This window comes from Hyperolius riggenbachi, chromosome 9 (genome assembly GCF_040937935.1).
Source record: "Hyperolius riggenbachi isolate aHypRig1 chromosome 9, aHypRig1.pri, whole genome shotgun sequence".
Classification (NCBI taxonomy): Eukaryota; Metazoa; Chordata; class Amphibia; order Anura; family Hyperoliidae; genus Hyperolius; species Hyperolius riggenbachi.
Genome location: NC_090654.1, coordinates 275,592,577 through 275,615,693, shown reverse-complemented (window position 1 = coordinate 275,615,693; position 23,117 = coordinate 275,592,577). Strand labels below are relative to the sequence as shown.

At 48.5% G+C, this 23,117-nt stretch overlaps 1 protein-coding gene across 1 annotated transcript in view; it reads left to right on the top strand.

The window, feature by feature from the left end:
• LOC137532115 (serpin A12-like) overlaps nucleotides 1–14,351 on the top strand; it is a 41,543-nt gene extending 27,192 nt beyond the window's left edge. The window contains exons 3-5 of the mRNA XM_068252272.1: nucleotides 1,637–1,862; nucleotides 3,103–3,202; nucleotides 14,202–14,351. Coding sequence (XP_068108373.1) covers nucleotides 1,637–1,862; nucleotides 3,103–3,202; nucleotides 14,202–14,231 — 356 coding nt within the window. The 3' untranslated portion in view covers nucleotides 14,232–14,351. The remainder of the gene's footprint in view (nucleotides 1–1,636; nucleotides 1,863–3,102; nucleotides 3,203–14,201) is intronic.
• Nucleotides 14,352–23,117: the final 8,766 nt, after the last annotated feature.

Below are 23,117 nucleotides of genomic sequence, written 5' to 3'. Positions count from 1 at the left end.
TGGTGGCAAGTATACGGGCTATCTTATACTGAAGGCACCTAACTATCCAACCTATACTGGGGCACCTACCTATCTAACCTATATTGGGGGAAAACTATACTGAGTACCTATACCGGAGGCACCTACCTAGCTACCCTATACTGACGGCACCTACCTAGCTAACCTATACTGGAGCACCGACCTATCTAACCTATATTGGGGGCAACTATGCCTGGCTACCTATACTGGGGGGATCTTTAGCTGGCTAACCATACTGGGGGCAACTAGACCTGGCTAACCTATGCTGAGGGCACCTATATCCAGCCGTGGGGGGGGGGCGTAATGTGCTGCAATCCTCACACCCTTGCCCTGGGTGCAATTAGTGTTGGGCGAACACCTGGATGTTCGGGTTCGGGTCCGTTCGCCGAACATGGGCCAGATGTTCGGCATGTTCGGCCCGAACCCCGAACTCCCCGAACATCCCGCTTTTGGGGGCCCTATGGGGTCGCAGGCATAAGGGGGGAGCATGCCCCGGTCGCGGGGGGGGGGGGGGCGGAAATTCCCTCCACCCCTTCCGCTAGCGCTCCCCCCTCTGCCCGCTTCCCCATAAAAAAGTTTGATGAAAGTACCGGTGGCTGGCCTGGCAGTAGAGTGAGTGAGGAGGAGGAGTCCGGAGAGTGATGCGTTGAGGCCGGGCAGCGGGCGGTTCAGCGTTGTACCCTTGTGGTACTTCCGCCCTTTCTCTGACCTCACGTCCTCTACGTGATGACGCATACGAGGGTACGCGTGACGCGTACCCTCGTATGCAGAGGACGTGAGGTCAGAGAAAGGGCGGAAGTACCACAAGGGTACTACCGCTGAACCGCCCGCTGCCCGGCCTCAACGCGTCACTCTCCGGACTCCTCCTCCTCACTCACTCTACTGCCAGGCCAGCCACCGGTACTTTCATCAAACTTTTTTATGGGGAAGCGGGCAGAGGGGGCAGCGCTAGCGGAGGGGGTGGGGGGAATTTCCGACCCACCCCCTCCCACCCCCCGCGACCGGGGCATGCTCCCCCCTTATGCCTGCGACCCCATAGGGGGGCAGTATTCGGCCGAACAGGGCCCTGTTCGGCCGAACAGGGGCCCTGTTCGGCCTGTTCGGCTGGGCATTGAGCTGTTCGGGCGAACCCGAACTAAAAAGGCCGAACACCATGAGGTGTTCGGCCGAACTCGAACATCACCCGAACAGGGTGTGATGTTCTGCAGAACCCGAACAGTGGCGAACACTGTTCGCCCAACACTAGGTGCAATTTAGCTGAGAAACTGCCCTGGCTACTCTCACTATAGAGAATGGAGAGATTGTCTCCCCTGTACTCATTCTAAAGTGCGCGCCCTTTGGTGGCTGGAAGATCCACATTGTATTTCTATTTAGTTTAAAAAAAAAGTAATGTTCATGATTCAGGGAGCAATGTATTCTGATGAGTTGAATAGGTATCACAGACCAATAAGATTAGGATAAAAATGTACTATAATGGTTCAACTATTTACACCGTGTGCTAAATCCTTTTGGAACTGGAAAACCATGACCCAACCAAGGACAGGATATATAAATGTAAGTCAGTGAGCTAAAATGGGTTTGGTTTTGTCCATTATTTATGAATGCCTCTATTCTCCAGATGCCTGGAAGGTACTGCCTGAGGTCAGTAAAGGGTGGACAGCTCAGTTGAGCGGTGACTACAATGTGGTGGAAGACAAAGGCCTCGGTGGGACACTGATAGAGGTACCAAATAATGAATTCATGTCTGCCATATTTGCCAAGCCAGATCCAGGGAGAGAAAAAGAGTTCTACGAGAACCTTGTGCCAGAAACCATCGATACATTGAGAGAGTCCATGACCCGTCGGTAAGTCATCCATTTCCCTTTCCGAATGCCTAATCATTACCCTCTGCTGAAAGACAATAGTGATAAGTGAGTACATCCATTTTTGGTCTGCTAAAAGAGAATGGGGAAAGATACAAACTAGGCAACAAAGCCCAGGAAAATGCATTGCGTGAATATTTGTACCGTACAAAAATTGTATGTACTCTTCCCCTCTTGCAAATATGAGGTTTTGTGCGGGACTGAAAATCATGGGGTCCCCCAGCAAAACTTTGACGGGCCTGCCAATGTTCACCCCCTTCCCTTGCCTCCCTTTGGTGAACCTCACAGCCTGGAGGCCCATCTTGCAATGGTCATGTATATACTCGAGTATAAGTAGGTCTGAGTCACTTCATAAAAGTATAGGGGTCGACTTATACACAAGTCACAGGCAACAATGAGCACACTGAGTAATGTGTGTACTAATAGTGACATGCCCATTTGCAGCAATTGCCCCTGTGGTAAGTGATACTTTGAGGAAAGGAAATGCCAAGAAAACACAGGTCTGAAAGTCCTGGCCACAACAATTAACAAGGAAAGGGGCAGGGGGAATACTGGGCTGCATAAAAGTGAGTGAATAATTGCAGAACTTGGGGGCCTGGAAGCGGTATTGGCTACACTTAAGGGACAAGAGGGGTTAATGGCTGCAATAATATGTGCAGTCATTTTCTCCTCCTGATCCCCAAGTGCAGCCATTAACTTTGCTGGGTAGACATATACTTGAGTCATTAAAAAAATAGCTTAAGAGGGTTGAATATATTGGAGTCGACTTATACACGAGGTCGACTTGTATTCGAGTATATACGGTGAACGTGGCCATCAGGATCTTCTCACCCATAACAAGTGTAGCCACAAAAACTACTCATCTGAAATGTGTACCCCTGTATAAAAGGGGGCACAGGCTAGTACTGTAATTGGGGGGCCCCACCACAGCTCTGGACCCCCGCAGTCATACGGTCTACTCCACTAGTTATGCCCCTGAAAGTAAGTGTGGTCATTTTGATCCCCCAACCATAACAAGTGTAACCACAAAAAGACCTGATCTGGTGGATGGACCCCTATCTCGGAGGAAGGAAAGGATAGCTTAGCTCTTCCACTTACCCCGATCATAGGGGCTTCTCCCCTATAGCTATGCCCCTGGTTTTGTCAGTTACACAAACTCAAATGTATTAGATTATGTGTCTTTCTTGGCCTGTAATGATGTATATTGATGTCTGGTTTACAGGTCAGTAACTGAAGAATTCCCCAAAGTTACACTTTATGCTGGCTCGTACGAATTGGTTGAGACCTTTTCTGTGGGGAACCACATATACACCAGCACAAAGGTAAGTCGTAATTTTTCCTGAAGAACAGAGAGGTCTGTGGGTGAGGATTGGGCTACCAGTCATGGTTTCTCTTCTGTATTCGGGTATGGTTGGTGGCTAAGGATCTCAATCACACTTCCTCCTGTGACCGGCCTCTTTTGGAGGCGATAAGTTCCAAGGGGGTATGTGTTCTCCAGCCAGAGTCCCGTAGGATGGGGTGGGGTGAGGTGTGTGTGGTGCTAGAGGTATTTTCCTGGCAATCTTAGCTTGGAATGATGATTGGATTTCAATCCCAATTTTCAAATAAGTGTAGTATAACATTTTGGGGTACAGGATATCTCATGTCAATGTGAATAGTGCTCATTTAGGAAGATCTAATAACCAGAGTACAAGTCACTATTTAGTGACAGCAGGACATTATTTATGTATTTATTTATTTATTGTATTTATAAAGCGCCAATATATTACGCAGTGCTGGACATTAGTTTAGGTTACAGACAATGTTTAGGGGTGACATATAGCAATATGACAATTAGTGTTGGGCGAACAGTGTTCGACACTGTTCGGGTTCTGCAGAACATCACCCTGTTCGGGTGATGTTCGAGTTCGGCTGAACACCTGACGGTGCTCGGCCAAACCGTTCGGCCACATGGCCGAACTAAGAGCGCATGGCCGAACGTTCCCCGAACGTTCGCCTAGCGCTGTGATTGGCCGAACGGGTCACGTGGTTCGGGCCCGAACGCGCTCTGATTGGCCGAACGGTCACGTGGTTCGGGTAAATAAATACCCGAACCACGTCATATCTCCGCCATTTCTCTGTGGGTTTAGCTTTGGGTAGGCAGGCAGGGTAGTTCGCTCTCCAGCCACGCTAGCCAGGGTCCCCCCCAGTCATTGTGTGTCGCTGCTGGGAACAGTAGTACACCGCTCGCTCAGCCACACTATATATAGCATTGTTTACTGCCACTGTGTACCTCGCTCAGCCACGCTATATATAGCATTGTGTTTTCTGACACTCTGTGTACACGGCTTAGCCTGGCTATATAGCATTGTGTGTACTGCCACTGTGCACCTCGCTCAGCCACGCTATATATAGCATTGTGTTTTCTGACACTCTGTGTACACGGCTTAGCCTGACTATATAGCATTGTGTGTACTGCCACTGTGCACCTCGCTCAGCCACGCTATATATAGCATTGTGTTTTCTGACACTCTGTGTACACGGCTTAGCCTGACTATATAGCATTGTGTGTACTGCCACTGTGCACCTCGCTCAGCCACGCTATATATAGCATTGTGTTTACTGCCACTCTGTGTACACCGCTCAGCCAGACTATATACCATTGATTACTGACACTCTGTGTACACCGCTCAGCCAGACTATATACCATTGTTTACTGACACTCTGTGTACACCGCTCAGCCAGACTATATACCATTGTTTACTGACACTCTGTGTACACCGCTCAGCCAGACTATATACCATTGTTTACTGACACTCTGTGTACACCGCTCAGCCAGACTATATACCATTGTTTACTGACACTCTGTGTACACCGCTCAGCCAGACTATATACCATTGTTTACTGACACTCTGTGTACACCGCTCAGCCAGACTATATACCATTGTTTACTGACACTCTGTGTACACCGCTCAGCCAGACTATATACCATTGTTTACTGACACTCTGTGTACACCGCTCAGCCAGACTATATACCATTGTTTACTGACACTCTGTGTACACCGCTCAGCCAGACTATATACCATTGTTTACTGACACTCTGTGTACACCGCTCAGCCAGACTATATACCATTGTTTACTGACACTCTGTGTACACCGCTCAGCCAGACTATATTGCATTGTTTACTGACACTCTGTGTACACCGCTCAGCCAGACTATATACCATTGTTTACTGACACTCTGTGTACACCGCTCAGCCAGACTATATACCATTGTTTACTGACACTCTGTGTACACTGCTCAGCCAGACTATATACCATTGTTTACTGCCACTCTGATTCTGCTGGGAACAGTAGTACACCGCTCGCTCAGCCAGACTATATAGCATTGTGTTTACTGCCACTCTGTGTACACCGCTCAGCCACACTATATAGCATTGCGTACTCTGCCAGTCAGTGTGTATATTGCTGGGATCAGTAATACTCCACTCACCGTCAACCACTATATGAGCTCAACATGAGTTCCCCAGAGACCTCCGCTGTGAGCAGCACTCCCAACAACAGCAACAGCCAATGCCCCACGCAAACTATAACATCCACCCCAGCAGCCAGTGGTCAGCAGCAGCCCTCCCCGGAGGAGAAAGTTGTGTCCATTGGTCCGTCGCCAGAGCGATTAATGAGGGCTGCCATTGAGGAGATGATGGGGCCTGATGTGGAGGAGGAGGTCTGGCTCAGGCCAGCATCCCAAGTTAATGTTGAGGACGATGAGGGGTCTGTGTCTGGGGATGTTGGGGTGGCAAAGGTGGTGGGTGGGTCAGACTCAGGAGAAGAGTTGTATGATGAGGATGATGATCGGGACCATCTGTATGTGCCTCAGAGTCTGACCCCGGAAAACATGTTGTATCGTGTGTTTAGGTACTAAAATCTGCGTTCCCTCCCAGTAGTGTTGGGCGAACAGTGTTTGCCACTGTTCGGGTTCTGCAGAACATCACCCTGTTCGGGGTGACTATATAGCAGACTATATAGCATTGTGTTTAATGCCACTCTGTGTACACGGCTCAGCCACACTATATAGCATTGTGTTTACTTCCACTCTGTGTCTGCTGGGAACAGTAGTACACCGCTCACCCGCCACTGTATAGCATTGTGCTCTGTGTCGCTGCTGACAATAGTGGTACACCGCTCACCCACCACTGTATAGCATTTCTGTACTGCCACTGTACTGCTGCCAGTCAGCGTGTACCTTAAGGATAAGTGAAATGAGGAAGAAATCCGGTGAAAGAGGGAGGGGCAAGGGAAGAGGTGTTTCCCCTGACGGTTCACGTACAGGCCACAGGGGAGCACCCAAGAAAACCCACTCAATACCGCCCATGTTGTCCAGGACAACAACCCTCACAGATACAAAAGAACAGGACCAGATAATTACTTGGATGACCTCTCAAGCGTCCAGCAGTGGGTTAAGCAGCACCAGCACATCACACACGAGGTCCGAGTCCTCAGCCAGTTACAAGGAGCCAGTGGGCACAAAGCTGACACAACCGGCAGCGACACCACGCACACAACTGCCAGATAACCAGACGACGTTGGAGTGAGCTGCGCAGAGGTTGTTCTGGGGAGCTCTACTCCACGGCGGCGGCCCCCCACAATGACATATGACGAGTTTGAGGAGATGGAAGAGGAGGGTATGGACAATGTGGACATAGACCCAGATTTTGTTTGTGAACGAGAACATCGCCGTCGTAGCAGCAGCACAGATGAGTCTGTTGAGGAACCCACTGCTGCACGAGTTCGCCTTGTGCCACAAGGTAGGCGGCGCGCAATTTCAGGCACCGCAAGCAGGGAAGTTCAAGTGAGAGGCAAAAGAGGCGCAAACAAATCGCCAGCAAGGCAGGTGCTCCAAAGTCTGGGCTTTCTTTGAAGACTGCACTGAGGATGTTACCATGGCGATTTGCAAGGTGTGCAAGACCCGCCTGAGCAGGGGGAAAAGTATTAACAACCTCTCCACCACCAGCATGAGCCGCCACATTCTATCCAAACATCCCACTCTGTGGGCAAACGCGGCAGGACAGGGTACCACCAGCAACACTGCCTCCCTTGGGTTCACCAGACTCACCACCAGACCCGCCTCAGCAGCAGCAGTAGCCCAGCCATTGCGTGGTTCACAACATTCACAAACATCAGACGATGCTGACACTGTCACTTTCCGGACTAGTGCTCTTGAGGTCTCCCAGTGTTCATCAAACACAACAACCAACAGCCCTTCGGTGCGCAGCCCTACGGTTGAGTTGTCTGTCTCTGAGATGTTTGAGCGCAAGAGGAAATTGCCAGCAAATGACCCCCGGGCCGTGGCATTAACAGCCAGCCAGCATAGCCAAGGTTCTGGCCTGCGAAATGCTGCCATATCGAGTGGTGGAGACAAACAGCTTCAAGGGCATGATGTCAGTGGCCATCCCACGTTACGTGGTTCCCAGCCGCTACCACTTTGCGCGCTCTGCAGTGCCTGAGTTGCATGAGCACGTGGTCAGCTAAATAACCCGAAGCTTGAAGAATGCCGTTGCCTGCAAGGTTCACCTCACCACTGACACCTGGACGAGTGCGTTCGGCCAGGGTCGATACATCTCCCTTACCGCGCACTGGGTGAACCTTGTGGAGCCTGGCAACGATTCCTCACCTGCTACGGCGCGGGTGTTGCCCACGCCGCAAACAGCTGCACCGCCGTCCCTCCCACTGGATAACAACAGCAGCACCTACCTCTCTGACTCCTTCTCCTCCAACGCATCTCAAAGCTGTACCTCATCCGGAAACGCTAACCCAGCACCAGCAGCAGTAGGATCGTGGAAGCAGTGCAGCACAGCTGTTGGCATGCGTCAGCAAGCGTTGCTGAAGCTGATCTGCCTTGGGGATAAGCAGCACACAGGGGAGGAAATTTGGAGGGGAATAAAGGAACAGATGGATTTGTGGCTGGCACCGCTGGACCTGAAACCGGGCATGAAGCTAGACACCTGGCACGAACTGGCAATGTACGCAATAGAGGTGCTGGCTTGCCCGGCAGCCAGCGTTATGTCGGAACGCTGTTTCAGTGCTGCCGGAGGCATCGTCACAGATCGGTGTATCCGCCTCTCCACAGAAAATGCAGACCGTCTGACTCAAATTAAAATGAATCAATCCTGGATTGGAAACGACTACGCAACACTCCAGGACCCCAAGCAAGTAACATGACCAATGAACATCTGGGATGGTTTAGCGTTTCCGGTCCCTGTTTATTGAACCTCTCATCTGTATTACATTTATGACTGCATGGCGGCAAAAAGCATTGCTGCTATATCCGCACGCTTTTTGTCCTCATGCAAGGCCTGGGTTGTTGTGTCTCAAAAAGCATGGCCTTCTTCTCCTCCTGCGCCTGCTCCTGTTCCATCACGTGTGCTGCTGCTGCTGGGTTAGCGTTGCCGCCCGGTCCCTGTTTATTGAACCTCTTATCTTTATTACATTTATGACTGCATGCATGGCGGTAAAAAGCATGCTATCCGCACGCTTTTTGTCCTCATGCAAGGCCTGGGTTGTTGTGTCTCACAAAGCGTGGCCTTCTCCTCCTGCGCCTCCTCCTGTTCCATCACGTGTGCTGCTGCTGCTGCTGCTGGGTTAGCGTTGCCGGTCCCTGTTTATGGAACCTCTTATCTTTATTACATTTATGACTGCATGGCGGTACAAAGCATGCTATCCGCACGCTTCTTGTCCTCATGCAAGGCCTGGGTTGTTGTGTCTCACAAAGCGTGGCCTTCTCCTCCTGCGCCTCCTCCTGCTCCATCACGTGTGCTGCTGCTGCTGCTGCTGGGTTAGCGTTGCCGGTCCCTGTTTATGGAACCTCTTATCTTTATTACATTTATGACTGCATGGCGGTACAAAGCATGCTATCCGCACGCTTTTTGTCCTCATGCAAGGCCTGGGTTGTTGTGTCTCACAAAGCGTGGCCTTCTCCTCCTGCGCCTCCTCCTGTTCCATCACATCTGCTGCTGCTGGGTTAGCGTTGCCGCGTGGTCCCTGTTTATTGAACCACTTATCTTTATTACATTTATGACTGCATGGCAGTACAAAGCATGCTATCCGCACGCTTCTTGTCCTCATGCAAGGCCTGGGTTGTTGTGTCTCACAAAGCGTGGCCTTCTCCTCCTGCGCCTCCTCCTGTTCCATCACGTCTGCTGCTGCTGGGTTAGCGTTGCCGCGTGGTCCCTGTTTATTGAACCACTTATCTTTATTACATTTATGACTGCATGGCGGTACAAAGCATGCTATCCGCACGCTTCTTGTCCTCATGCAAGGCCTGGGTTGTTGTGTCTCAAAGCGTGGCCTTCTCCTCCTGCGCCACCCTCCTCCTGTTCCATCACGTGTGCTGCTGCTGGGTTAGCGTTACCGGTCCCTTTTCCTGGAACCTCTTATATGTATTACATTTATGACTGCATGCCGACAAAAAGCATGTTACCTGTGCAAAGAAAACAGACATTTCCCGCATTTAAAAGACAGTTTTCCCTTTGAAACTTTAAAATCGATTTTCTCAAAAACTATAAGCTCTTTTTGCTAATTTTTTTTTCCTCTTGTACCCACTCCCAAGGTGCACATACCCTGTAAATTTGGGGTATGTAGCATGTAAGGAGGCTTTACAAAGCACAAAAGTTCGGGTCCCCATTGACTTCCATTATGTTCGGAGTTCGGGTCGAACACCCGAACATCGCGGCCATGTTCGGCCTGTTCGGCCCGAACCCGAACATCTAGATGTTCGCCCAACACTAATGACAATACAGGAATACAAGAAAGACCAGATCATGCAGCACAGTATGAGTACAAGGTAATGCTTAGTCAGTCACTGGAGGGGAGCATGGAGATTAGGCAAGTTAGGTTCATCCAGAGATGCAGGTTGTGATACCACTCCTCCACCATACATAGGAAGGCCACCTCTCGTGCTTCCTCTCCACCCCCATCAGTTTGCAACTCACCATTGTAGCGGCCCTAAATGGACCAGAATTGCTTGTGGGGTATATAGGCCACCCCTAGTCTCTTTGGCAATCATTCTTCTCCCACGACACTACTGTAGTTCCACCAGTAAAACTCCAAAAATAAACAAAGAGACACCTCCAAACATTGTAAAAATTGCCTTTTAATACCAAACAGTGCTAAAAAATAAATACTTTAAGAACTATGAAAAAATATTTTAACCTTTTGGAGACCGGCAGCCTAACCCCCCCCTTAAGGACCAGGGCATTATACCTTCGGGGGAGGGGGCGCATTTGGGGGTGGTCAGGCAGCCAGATCCCCAGTATGGCTATGTAGGTATGGGGTCCTCAGTGTAGGCAGGTGTCCCCAGTGTGGCCAGCAGCCTTTGCTCACCTCCCAGGCTCCAGCGATGAGCAGCTTTAGCCCCCTCCACTCTGGCCGGCATCCCTGCTCACACTGACTCTAATTTTCGGGTCGCGGCTTGATGACGTCATCAAGCTAGGACCCAACATTAGAGTCAGAGCGAGCAGGGATGCTGGCCAGAGTGGAGGGTAGCGACGATCGTCGTGGGAACGTCAGGAAGGTGAGTGTATCCTCTTCTTTCGCTCCCACCGCCGCTGCTCTAATAGTGATCACTACAATCTGCCGGCGATCGTAGTGATCACATGATCAGGAGCCAATCGCAATGGCTCCTGATCACTGAGGGGAGATGTCAGCTGTCATATGACAGCTTAATCTCCCCTCTCGGGTGTGCATGATCGCGGTGGGACGCTTCGTTTTCGAGGACGTTGAATGTACGTCCAGTCAGAGGGGCAGCACCACCTGCTGGAAGTAGATTCGTATTGCGTCGGTCCTCATTTGGTTAAGAACTGAGCATTCTAAAAAACAATACTGGTAACAGGCTGGATGTTTCTGGAAGATAACCAACTGAGGAGCTCCATATACCTCAGCATTAACCAGTGTAAAACACCAGTGCTATTTTCAAGTTGCTGCATCTGGCTACTCCAGCACTGCAGAGTGTCTCCTCATAGCTCCACCCTACAAGTTTTGTTGAGTCATCAAATCGTCAAATTTGACGAAACCGGTTGGGCAGAGCTATGAGGAGACACTCTGCCGTGCTGGAGTAGCTGGACGCGGCAAGTTCGGCAACTTAAAAATCCGTAGTGCGCTTCCATTGTGTGTCTACATAGTGTGTTTCAGAGATTCCTAGTGCATCTGTAGCATCGCTCAGAGAGATTCCCAGTGTCCCCATAGTGTGCATTCTGTTTACAGAAGTTGCACAGTGACTGTATTTTACTGTTCCTTTCCTTCAGTATCAGTCTGGCTGAGAGAAAGGCTCCGATCATTGGGAATAAAACATGGTCGATTCATTAAAATTGACCTTCAAATACTTCAAAATGTATAAAATATGGAGGTAAACCCACTCCACGACTCACACTGCTTACAGTAAAATAATGCTAAAAAGAAGGAAAGTATATGCGCTAAATGGACAAAGAACTCACAACGTGGAGCGCAATCCATCACAAAATGTCACTTTGCAAAGATTATATACAAGATAAATGGTCTCGCTCAAAAAGTCAAATAATTGCAGGAAAAGAGTCACTTATCCCAGAGGTTGATGGATTGAAACCATCCTCTGCTAGGCATGATGATTTCATTTTTGCACCTCGCTTTATCGCATGGGTAAAACGGTTTCCATAGCCCTGTAAGAGAAAGTGTAATAAGCCCTGCCGTAACATAGATATTACGGTAGCTAAGACTACTCCTGGGCCTTTCTTGTAGCTGAAGAGATTAGTGAACTGTGACACCACACTTAAAAAAAAAAAAACACCAGAGAGGTTTCCCCATATTGGAGCATTGGATTTGGTAAAGTCTTAAGCCAATGTGTTGTAAGACACAAGTAAGCTTTAGATTAGCAGGAATGGTTGCATGGCCACCTAGCTTTTCATCCTTCCCACGCTTGCCCTGGAGTCTTCCAGACTTCAAATTGCTGTCCTTTGCGGTGTGTGTTAGACCAGCATCATCCAGGGGGGCACATGATCTTTCTGAAGTCTTGAATTTAAGCCTGTAAGCAGTATCACCATGTGTCCCACTGCTTTCATCTAGCAAATTAGGCAAATAAGCAAGCTCATTTTTCCACTTGGGTATATCGCAATGGTACATGCTAGGCTGGCTTCAGCATGTAGCGCTGGTGGTATAGTGGTGAGCACAGCTGCCTTCCAAGCAGTTGACCTGGGTTTGATTCCTGGCCAATGTATGTGAGTTTCCTTTTGATACCCTACAAATCCCTGGAAGAGAAGATCCATGAACAGTTAGGGCATCTACCACCTGCTGAGGAGAGAGAGAGAGAGAGAGATTTAGCTTTCAAAACGGTTCGGATATCCGAATATGACCGGATATTGGGTTCGGATATCCTTTTCTACTCGGATACTCAAAAGTTCGGATTCGGATCCGGATATCTGGGTATCCGGATCCGAATATATTCGGATTTTAAAAATTGGTATCCGAGCACCCCTGCTTATAATATGATATTTTCTATCGATCTGAATAGTCTTACTGAAAATATGATCATTTGCTAAAAATTGTACCGTTAATGAGCACCTTTAGTAATATGTTAATTCTACAGTCTGATTTAAAGCAAATCTGAAGCGAAAATAAACTTATGATATACTCTAATGAATATATGTGTAGTACAGCTAAAAAATAGAACATTAGTAGTAAAGAAAAGAGTGTCATATTCTTTTCCTGTACAGGAAGAGTTAAAACACTAGAGTTGTTATCCATGCAAAAGAGCTTCTCTGAGCTATTCAACCAACTTGGTCAAACTCGGTCCTGTTTTGTAAAGCACTTAAAGGGATATGGATTTTTTTTCCTTTTAAAACAATACCAGTTGCCAGGCAGCCCAGCTGATCTCTTTGGCTGCAGTAGTGACTGAATCACACACCTGAAACAAGCAAGCAGCTAATCCAGTCTGAGTTCAGTCAGAGCACCTGATCGGCATGCTTGTTGAGGGGCTGTGGCTGAAAGTATTAGAGACACAGGATCAGCAGGAGAGTCAGGCAGCTGGTACTATTTTTTCAAAAGGAAAGATCCATATCCTTCTCAGTTTAGGTTCCCTTTAAACAGCCAAGAAACACTGATTCACTATTAGTACCACGCTGCAACAGCGTGAGTTACTGTATTTTTTTGGCTATTAGACTCACTTTTTCTCCCCCAAAAGTGGGGGGAAAAGAAATGTCACTGCGTCTTATAGTCCAAATGCAGGCAGTTCCTGACTTGTGAATGCCTGCCAATACCAACCTCCAACCCGTCGCAATGTCGGGGACTCCTGCACTGTGCCCATGCAGAGGATGACACGGGGACACAAAGGGAGTACACAAGGGGCACAGAGGAGGACAGAGGAGGATACAGGAAGAGTACAAGGGGGCATGAGGTACAAAGGGGGCATAATCCACAAGATGCCCCTTCACCATGGATGCATAAGGTTTAGTATATATTTTTCCCCTGGTTTTTGTCCTCTCTAAACCTAGGTGCGTCTTATAGTCCGAAAAATATGGTACCCGTTCTTCCGCACGCTAATAAATTAGCACTAGTTAATGATCCCTTGGGGCATGCTATGTGTGCTAGTGGCAGCAGAGCGTGTGTTGCCTAGTGACAGCCGATACTGCGCAGTAGTGACATAGTTGTAGTAGTAGCGGCCGCACTAGTATTTGAGGTAGTGATACATCACTACCGCGCAGCTATTGACAGTATCGGTCTTTACTAGGTAACGCAAGCTACACTGCCACAAGCGCACTCCAAGGGATTATTAAGCCACGTTAATTTATTAGTGCATGGAAAAAACAGGTGACTCGTGCTGCTGCAGTGCGGTACTAATAGTGAATCTAGCCCAGTGAGAGACAGTCGGAGATAAGGTTTTATTGCTGGAAAGTTCAAAGGGTCATTAGCTCTGCTCAGTTTTACAGCTTAAAATATAATGGGCTTGATTCACAAAAATTCACATGAAATAACTCATATCACGCTAGCATTTTGCGCGTGCTATAACGGTTTTCGCACACAATCACGAATTTTCGCCCACAATCGCGAATTTTTCTGTTATAGCACACGCAAAACGCCAGTTATCACAGCTTAGTGAATCAAGCCCATAGTGTGGTTTGTAAACTGCATAAATCACAGAAGGATCCAATGTTATAAATAAAGCTATATAAATGACGAAAAAAATGAGACTCTCTTCTTTTCTACTAATGTTCAATTCATTACTACACATACAATTCACTATCTCATACGTGTATTTTTTGCTTCAGTGTCACTTTACGTCTGTAGTGCTTATTTTCTGTTCTTTTTCTTCTTCTTCAGTACGGCTATAAAATGGCAGCAAGTTTTTGATACATGTAGACAAAACCCACGAAAATGTTACGCCGGACAACATCAGCCCATTCATGAAGCAATGTATTCATCTCTGGAGGTCACTCTGAGGGCAGAAATCCAATAAAGATTATTCATCCAGCCTTGTGTGTTGTGTTTTTTTTTTTTGTACAGGTGGCCATACACCTATCAATTATCAGCAGATTTGATCACTCACAATACCATCAACTGGTTATCGTGCTGATGCTCCACCACCAGGGCCAGATTTGTACTCTTTACCTGCTAAGGCCAATGTCACCAGCCACCCCCCCCCTCCTTCCAGTATAGGTAGCCAGATGACCCCTCCCCTCTAAGTTGGGGGGGGGGGACGCTGAGCTGGAGGGGGTAGCGGGCAGGAAGGGGGTATTGGGCACAGTGGAGGGGAGGGAGGTTGGACCCCCTCCTCCCTCACCTGGGTCCCCCGATTTGCGCTTCCCCTCCAGCTATTAAGCACAGCAGAGTAGTAATACCAGGCAGTGGGTGGGGATGACTCACCTCTTCTGCGTTCCAGCGTGCGTCCTACTCTCGTCACTTCCTGCAATGCTACCCACTGTACTGTAAGTGGACAGCATTGCAGGAAGTGATGACAGTGGAACGCACGCTGGAACGCGGAAGATGGGAGTCATCCCGCCCGCTGCCTGATCATATACGCTGCTGCGCTTAATAGCTGGAGGGGGAGTGCAGATTGAGGGACCCAGGTGAGGGAGGGAGGGGGTCGATCCCCCTCCCCGCCACTGTGCCCAATACCCTCTTCCTGACAGCTCTAGGAGAAGGGGAGAGGAAACTAGCAGAGCTAAAATTTCATCTGTGATTGTGTGCATTAAAACTCACTGATCACAGTTTGTGCATTCTACTGTAAGCGTAAACCCCTGGCACTTCTCACACAGCAGTGTGTATGTCCATCATACAGAGGATGGGTGGGGTCATCAGGTGACAGCAGATGCTGACTGTCATAACACAACAGGAAGTAAGGATTGAGATCATAATGCAGGGATTGAGATCTCTGGAATTCAGGAATGAGAGCAAAGCAGGTCCCTACCCTACGGACCAGCCAGGAGAGATGATTTACTTTGATGTGTGACCTCTTTTCTCTCCAAGTCCTGCCGCCCTCCTGATTTTAGCACATAAGGCCATGGCATTTGTGGCCTTCTCAGAAATCCGGCCCTGGCAGGAGTGTAACTATAACTTCGTCTGGTGGTCAAGACCCTGATGGCCGAGCTCCCCAATAAACCCCTTACCTGAAAAAGATTGTAGCACATTAGGTAGCCTGTGTGCGCATACCTCCCCCTGCCCCAGATATAGCAGAGCAGAGGCAGCAGAGCGTGATAGTCTACCTGCGCCCCAGTGGCTGGAGACCCATTGTCCTATTGTTCAGTGATGTCCAAGAGCTTCTATAGACATTGGTTGGAAGCCCAAGAGTACACTATGTATGACAGGTGGCAGGTTTACACAGGTGTGAACCACAACTGAAGAAGAAACCGACCTGTGGCCAAGCCTGGCACACATTGGGAAGCGAAGGCAGAGCAGGATCGGACTGTGTTTGTGAGCTACATCATAAGGAAATACTTATCCCACAGAAGTCGACGATATTTTCCCAGTTCTGGCTGATAACTGGTAAGAGTTTGCTTATAAAATTTTAAGCAAACAAAAAAGCATACAAAGCTGCAATTTGCTTTTGCCAAAACTGTTATGGGCACAGCATTTGCCATGTTTAAATTGATCGCCAGTTGAAATCAATGCAGTCAGTGTTCATTGGTGATGTTAGGTGTCAGGTGAGGGTAGGTTAGTGTTAGGTTCCAGGTGAGGGTAGGTTAGTGTTAGGTGTCAGGTGAAGGCAGTTTAGTGTTAGGTGTCAGGTGAGGGCAGGTTAGTGTTAGGTGTCAGGTGAGGGGAGGTAGTGTGAGGTTTCAGGTGAAGGTGGGTTAGTGTTAGGTGTCAGGTGATGGTGGGTAGTGTTAGGTGTCAGGTGAGGGTAGGTTAGTGTTAGGTTCCAGGTGAGGGTGGGTTAGTGTTAGGTGTCAGGTGAAGGCAGGTTAGTGTTAGGTGTCAGGTGAGGGCAGGTTAGTGTTAGGTTCCAGGTGAGGGTGGGTTAGTATTAGGTGTCAGGGGATGGTGGTGGGTAGTGTTAGGTGTCAGGTATTGGTGGGTAGTGTTAGGTGTCAGGTATTGGTGGGGAGTGTCAGGTGGGGGTGGGTTAATGTTAGGTGTCAGGTGGGGTGGGTTAGTGTTAGGTGGTAGGTGGGGGAGGGTTAGTGTTAGGTGTCATGTGAGGGCAGGTTAGTGTTAGGTGTCAGGTGATGGTGGGTAGTGTTAGGTGTCAGGTATTGGTGGGTAGTGTTAGGTGTCAGGTATTGGTGGGGAGTGTCAGGTGGGGGTGGGTTAATGTTAGGTGTCAGGTGAGGGTAGGTTAGTGTTAGGTGGTAGGTGGGGGAGGGTTAGTGTTAGGCGTCATGTGAGGGCAGGTTAGTGTTAGGTGTCAGGTGATGGTGGGTAGTGTTAGGTGTCAGGTGAGGGCAGGTTAGTGTTAGGTCACAGGTGAGGGCAGGTTAGTGTTAGGTCACAGGTGAGGGTAGGTTAGTGTTAGCTGTCAGGTGAGTGTAGGTTAGTGTTAGGTGTCAGGTGGGTTGGGTTAGTGTTAGGTGTCAGGTGAGGGCGGGTTAGTGTTAGGCGTCAGGTGAGGGCAGGTAGTATTAGATGTCAGGTGAGGGCAGGTTAGTGTTAGGTCACAGGTGAGGGCAGGTTAGTGTTAGGTGTCAGGTAAGGGTGGGTTAGTGTTAGGTGACAGGTGAGGGCAGGTTAGTGTTAGGTGTCAGGTGAGGGCAGGTTAGTGTTAGATGTCAGGTGAGGGCAGGTAGTGTGAGGTTTCAGGTGAAGGCGGGTTAGTGTTAGGTGTCAGATGAGGAAGTGGGTGGGTTAGTGTTAGCTGTCAGGTGAGGTAGGTTAGTGTTAGGTGCCAGGTGAGGGTGGGTTAGTGTTAGGTATCAGGTGATGGTGGGTAGAGTTAGGTTTTAGGTATTGGTGGGTAGTGTTAGGTGTCAGGTGAGGGCAGGTTAGTGTTAGGTGTCAGGTGAGGGCAGGTTAGTGTTAGACGACAGGTGAGGGTAGGTTAGTGTTAGGTGTCAGGTGAGGGTGGGTTAGTGGTAGGTGTCAGGTGATGGTGGGTAGTGTTAGATGTCAGGTGAGGGCAGGTTAGTGTTAGCTGTCAGGTGAGGGTGGGTTAGTGTTAGGTGCCTGGTGGGGGTAGGTTAGTGTTCGGTGTCAGGTAAGAGTGGGTTAGTGTTAGGTGACAGGTGAGGGCAGGTTAGTGTTAGGTGTCAGGTGAGGTCAGGTTAGTGTTAGGTGACAGGTGAGGGCAGGTTAGTGTTAGGTGTCAGGTGAGAGTGGGTTAGTGTTAGGTGACAGGTGAGAGTGGGTTAGTGTTAGGTGTCAGGTGAGGGCAGGGTAGTGTTAGGTGTCAGGTGAGAGTGGGTTAGCGTTAGGTGACAGGTGAGGGCAGGTTAGTGTTAGGTGTCAGGTGAGGGCAGGTTAGTGTTAGGTGCCTGGTGGGGGTAGGTTAGTGTTCGGTGTCAGGTAAGAGTGGGTTAGTGTTAGGTGACAGGTGAGGGCAGGTTAGTGTTAGGTGTCAGGTGAGGGCAGGTTAGTGTTAGGTGACAGGTGAGGGCAGGTTAGTGTTAGGTGTCAGGTGAGAGTGGGTTAGTGTTAGGTGACAGGTGAGAGTGGGTTAGTGTTAGGTCACAGGTGAGGGCAGGTTAGTGTTAGGTGTCAGGTGAGAGTGGGTTAGTGTTAGGTGACAGGTGAGGGCAGGTAAGTGTTAGGTGTCAGGTGAGAGTGGGTTAGTGTTAGGTGTCAGGTAAGGGCAGGTTAGTGTTAGGTGTCAGGAGGGGGTGGGTAGTGTTAGGTTTCAGGTGATGGTGGGTAGTGTTAGGTGTCAGGTGAGGGCAGGTTAGTGTTAGCTGTCAGGTGAGGGTGGGTTAGTGTTAGGTGTCAGGTGAGGGCAGGTTAGTGTTAGGTGACAGGTGAGGGCAGGTTAGTGTTAGGTGTCAGGTGAGGGCAGGTTAGTGTTAGGTGACAGGTGAGAGTGGGTTAGTGTTAGGTCACAGGTGAGGGCAGGTTAGTGTTAGGTGTCAGGTGAGAGTGGGTTAGTGTTAGGTGACAGGTGAGGGCAGGTAAGTGTTAGGTGTCAGGTGAGAGTGGGTTAGTGTTAGGTGTCAGGTAAGGGCAGGTTAGTGTTAGGTGTCAGGAGGGGGTGGGTAGTGTTAGGTTTCAGGTGATGGTGGGTAGTGTTAGGTGTCAGGTGAGGGCAGGTTAGTGTTAGCTGTCAGGTGAGGGTGGGTTAGTGTTAGGTGTCAGGTGAGGGCAGGTTAGTGTTAGGTGTCAGATGAGGGCAGGTTAGTGTTAGGTGTCAGGTGAGGGCAGGTTAGTGTTAGGTGTCAGGTGAGGGCAGGTTAGTGTTAGGTGACAGGTGAGGGCAGGTTAGTGTTAGGTGTCAGGTGAGAGTGGTTTAGTGTTAGGTGACAGGTGAGGGCAGGTTAGTGTTAGGTGACAGGTGAGGGCAGGTTAGTGTTAGGTGTCAGGTGAGGGCAGGTTAGTGTTAGGTCACAGGTGAGGGCAGGTTAGTGTTAGGTGTCAGGTGAGAGTGGGTTAGTGTTAGGTGACAGGTGAGGGCAGGTTAGTGTTAGGTGTCAGGTGAGGGCAGGTTAGTGTTAGGTGTCAGGTGAGAGTGGGTTAGTGTTAGGTGACAGGTGAGGGCAGGTAAGTGTTAGGTGTCAGGTGAGAGTGGGTTAGTGTTAGGTGTCAGGTAAGGGCAGGTTAGTGTTAGGTGTCAGGAGGGGGTGGGTAGTGTTAGGTTTCAGGTGATGGTGGGTAGTGTTAGGTGTCAGGTGAGGGCAGGTTAGTGTTAGCTGTCAGGTGAGGGTGGGTTAGTGTTAGGTGTCAGGTGAGGGCAGGTTGGTGTTAGGTGTCAGGTGAGGGCAGGTTAGTGTTAGGTGTCAGGTGAGGGCTTGTTAGTGTTAGGTGTCAGGTGAGGGCAGGTTAGTGTTAGGTGACAGGTGAGGGCAGGTTAGTGTTAGGTGTCAGGTGAGGTCAGGTTAGTGTTAGGTGACAGGTGAGGGCAGGTTAGTGTTAGGTGTCAGGTGAGAGTGGGTTAGTGTTAGGTGACAGGTGAGAGTGGGTTAGTGTTAGGTGTCAGGTGAGGGCAGGGTAGTGTTAGGTGTCAGGTGAGAGTGGGTTAGTGTTAGGTGACAGGTGAGGGCAGGTTAGTGTTAGGTGTCAGGTGAGGGCAGGTTAGTGTTAGGCGACAGGTGAGGGTAGGTTAGTGTTAGGTGTCAGGTGAGAGTGGGTAAGTGTTAGGTGACAGGTGAGGGCAGGTTAGTGTTAGGTGTCAGGTGAGGGCAGGGTAGTGTTAGGTGTCAGGTGAGAGTGGGTTCGTGTTAGGTGACAGGTGAGGGCAGGTTAGTGTTAGGTGTCAGGTGAGGGCAGGTTAGTGTTAGGTCACAGGTGAGGGCAGGTTAGTGTTAGGTGTCAGGTGAGAGTGGGTTAGTGTTAGGTGTCAGGTGAGGGCAGGTTAGTGTTAGGTGTCAGGAGGGGGTGGGTAGTGTTAGGTGTCAGGTGATGGTGGTTAGTGTTAGGTGTCAGGTGAGGGCAGGTTAGTGTTAGGTGTCAGGTGAGGGCAGGTTAGTGTTAGACGACAGGTGAGGGTAGGTTAGTGTTAGGTGTCAGGTGAGGGAGGGTTAGTGTTAGGTGTCAGGTGAGGGTAGGTTAGTGTTAGGTGTCAGGTGATGGCAGGTTAGTGTTAGGTGTCAGGAGGGGGTGGGTAGTGTTAGGTGTCAGGTGATGGTGGGTAGTGTTAGGTGTCAGGTGATGGTGGGTAGTGTTAGGTGTCAGGTGAGGGCAGGTTAGTGTTAGGTGTCAGGTGAGGGCAGGTTAGTGTTAGACGACAGGTGAGGGTAGGTTAGTGTTAGGTGTCAGGTGAGGGAGGGTTAGTGTTAGGTGTCAGGTGAGGGTAGGTTAGTGTTAGACGACAGGTGAGGGTAGGTTAGTGTTAGGTGTCAGGTGAGGGCAGCTTAGTGTTAGGTGTCAGGTGAGGGTAGGTTAGTGTTAGGTGTCAGGTGAGGGCAGGTTAGTGTTAGGTGTCAGGTGAGGGTAGGTTAGTGTTAGGTGTCAGGTGAGGGCATGTTAGTGTTAGGTGTCAGGTGAGGGCAGGTTAGTGTTAGGCAGGTGAGGGAAGGTTAGTGTTAGGTGTCCGGTGAGGGTAGGTTAGTGTTAGGTGTCAGGTGAGGGCAGGTTAGTGTTAGGTGTCAGGTGAGGGCAGGTTAGTGTTAGGTGTCAGGTGAGGGTAGGTTAGTGTTAGGTGTCAGGTGAGGGAAGGTTAGTGTTAGGTGTCAGGTGAGGGTAGGTTAGTGTTAGGTGTCAGGTGAGGGCAGGTTAGTGTTAGGTGTCAGGTGAGGGTAGGTTAGTGTCAGGTGAGGGCAGGTTAGTGTTAGCTGTTAAGTGAGGGCAGGTTAGTGTTAGGTGTCAGGTGATGGTGGGTAGTGTTAGGTGTCAGGTGAGGGCAGGTTAGTGTTAGGTGTCAGGTGAGGGTGGGTTAGTGGTAGGTGTCAGGTGGGGGTAGGTAAGTGTTAGATGTCAGGTGAGGGCGTCACACTGACATACATTCTTAAATGTATCACAGGTGGGGACACATTTACTGCTGGTAGGTGCCTCACTGCAGAGTGTTTGTGTTTTGTGTATTCCATAGTGAGCAGAAACACCTGGGCCCATATGCAATTCACTTTTTCACTCATCAACTTAATTTTGACGTTACTTTTTCGCCTACTTTTTGGTACTTATTACATTACAAAGTGCTAAAAAGCTAATTTAAATGTAAGATTAAAAAAAATGATCTCCTAGGAGAAAACTCAGGATAAAAAAAATGATCATAGGCAATTCATTTTTCTCATGAGTTTTCTCCGAGGAGATAGTTTTTCATCTTCTAATTAAAATACATATTTAGCACTTTGCAATTAAAAATATACCAAAAAGTAGATGAAAAAGTACTATAAAAATATTTCAAGCGTTTTCTTGTTTGTAAATGTTCTAAAAGGCATTTTATTGACAGGTTCAAAAATATCACTTAGGAGAAAACTCAAGAGACAAAGGGCCATATGCAAATAACGTTTTCTCCTGAATTTTCTCCTAGGTGACATTTTTAAACTTGCCAATAAAATGCCCTTTAAAGGGAACCAGAGACGAAGCACCCTTGTGTATTTTACCATATATATCAGTAAGAACATTAGAGAAAACACTTACCCTGCTCTCTGTTTCATCCTCACTGCTAAAAGTGTCTGTTATCAGCTGTGATAAGAATCCCGGACTGAGCATTCAATCTGGCTTTGCAGGGAATAATTATAGCTGAGTCATTATAGCAGAGCCACAAGGGGGCAGGATTGGGCTTGAAAAGACACCAGAGAAGACAGACTCAGCTATAATCTTTCCGTAGCAAAGCTAGACTGAGTGCTCAGTCGGGGATTCTCATCAGAGGTGATAACAGTCAGATTAAACAGAGAACAATGAAACACAGAGCAGAGTAGGTGTTTACTGTCATGTTCCCACTGATTTATAAGGTAAAATACAAGAGGGTGCTTCATCTCTGGTTCTCTTTAAGCCACCAGAAAGCAAGAAAATACTCAAAATTATTTTCATAGTACTTTTTCACCTACGTTTCAGTACTTTTTCAGCTAAGAAGTACTGGAAAGTTATTTTAAATAGAACGTGAAAAATTATCTCCTAGGAGAAAACTCAGGTGAAAAAGGTTATTGCATACAGGCCAAAGTGAATTGTATATGCACATTGGCCCATATGCAATTCTCTTTTTCTCCTGACTTTTCTCAGAGGAGATGCATTTTCAACTTCTGTTTAAAATAACTTTTCAGCACTCAGCAATTGAAAAAGTACCATAAAGTTGGTGGAGAAGTACCATCAAAATGATTTTGAGTATTTTCTTGCTTGCTGGTGGCTTAAAAGAGATTTTATTGAAAAGTTTGAATATATCACCTAGGAGAGAACTCAGGAGTAAAAGTGAATTGCATGTGGGCAATTAAGTTTTCTCCTAGAAGATAATTGGTCATCTTCTGATTAAAAAATATCTTTTCAGCATTTTAGTGAAAAAGTACCAAAAAGTAGCTGAAAAAGTACTGTCAAAATTATTCTGAGTATTTTCTTGCTTGCTAGTGACTCAAAAGGCATTTTATTCATAAGGTGTGAAAAGATCACCTAGCAGAAAACATAGGAGATAAAGCAAATCGAATAAGGACCAGGGGCCCATATGCAATTCACTCTTTCTCCTAGGAGATAATTTTTCATTTTCTGTTTAACCACTTAAGTACCAGCGGTCACTTCCCCCTTAAGGACCAGAGACCGCTGGTACAATAACGACGGAATCCCGACGAATAGCTGCGCATACCCGCCATCACCGCTGCATGCCGGGATCTATGACGGCAGTCATGTGAGCCGGTCAGGAGTCGCTTTCATTGGCTCCTGACGTGTCTATCAATGTAAGCCTGTGGGAGCGGCTTACATTGATAGACAGGGCCAGGAGCCAATGAAATCGGCTCCTAACCGACTCACATGGCTCTGCCGTCAGAGACAGGCAGAGCCAGTGAGCTGCGATGAGAGACGTTGGGTTTCAGCGGCGATATCGGCAAGGAGTGACGAATACGGCAGTGATTGAAATCTACGCCCTGCAAGCCAGGTGACCACCAAAACAGAACGTAGATTTCAATCACCATGGTCCTTAAAGTGAACCTTAAGCCAGAAAAAAAAAATGAGTTTTACTCACCTAGGGCTTCTACCAGCCCCCTGCAGCAGTCCTGTGCCCTCGCAGTCACTCAC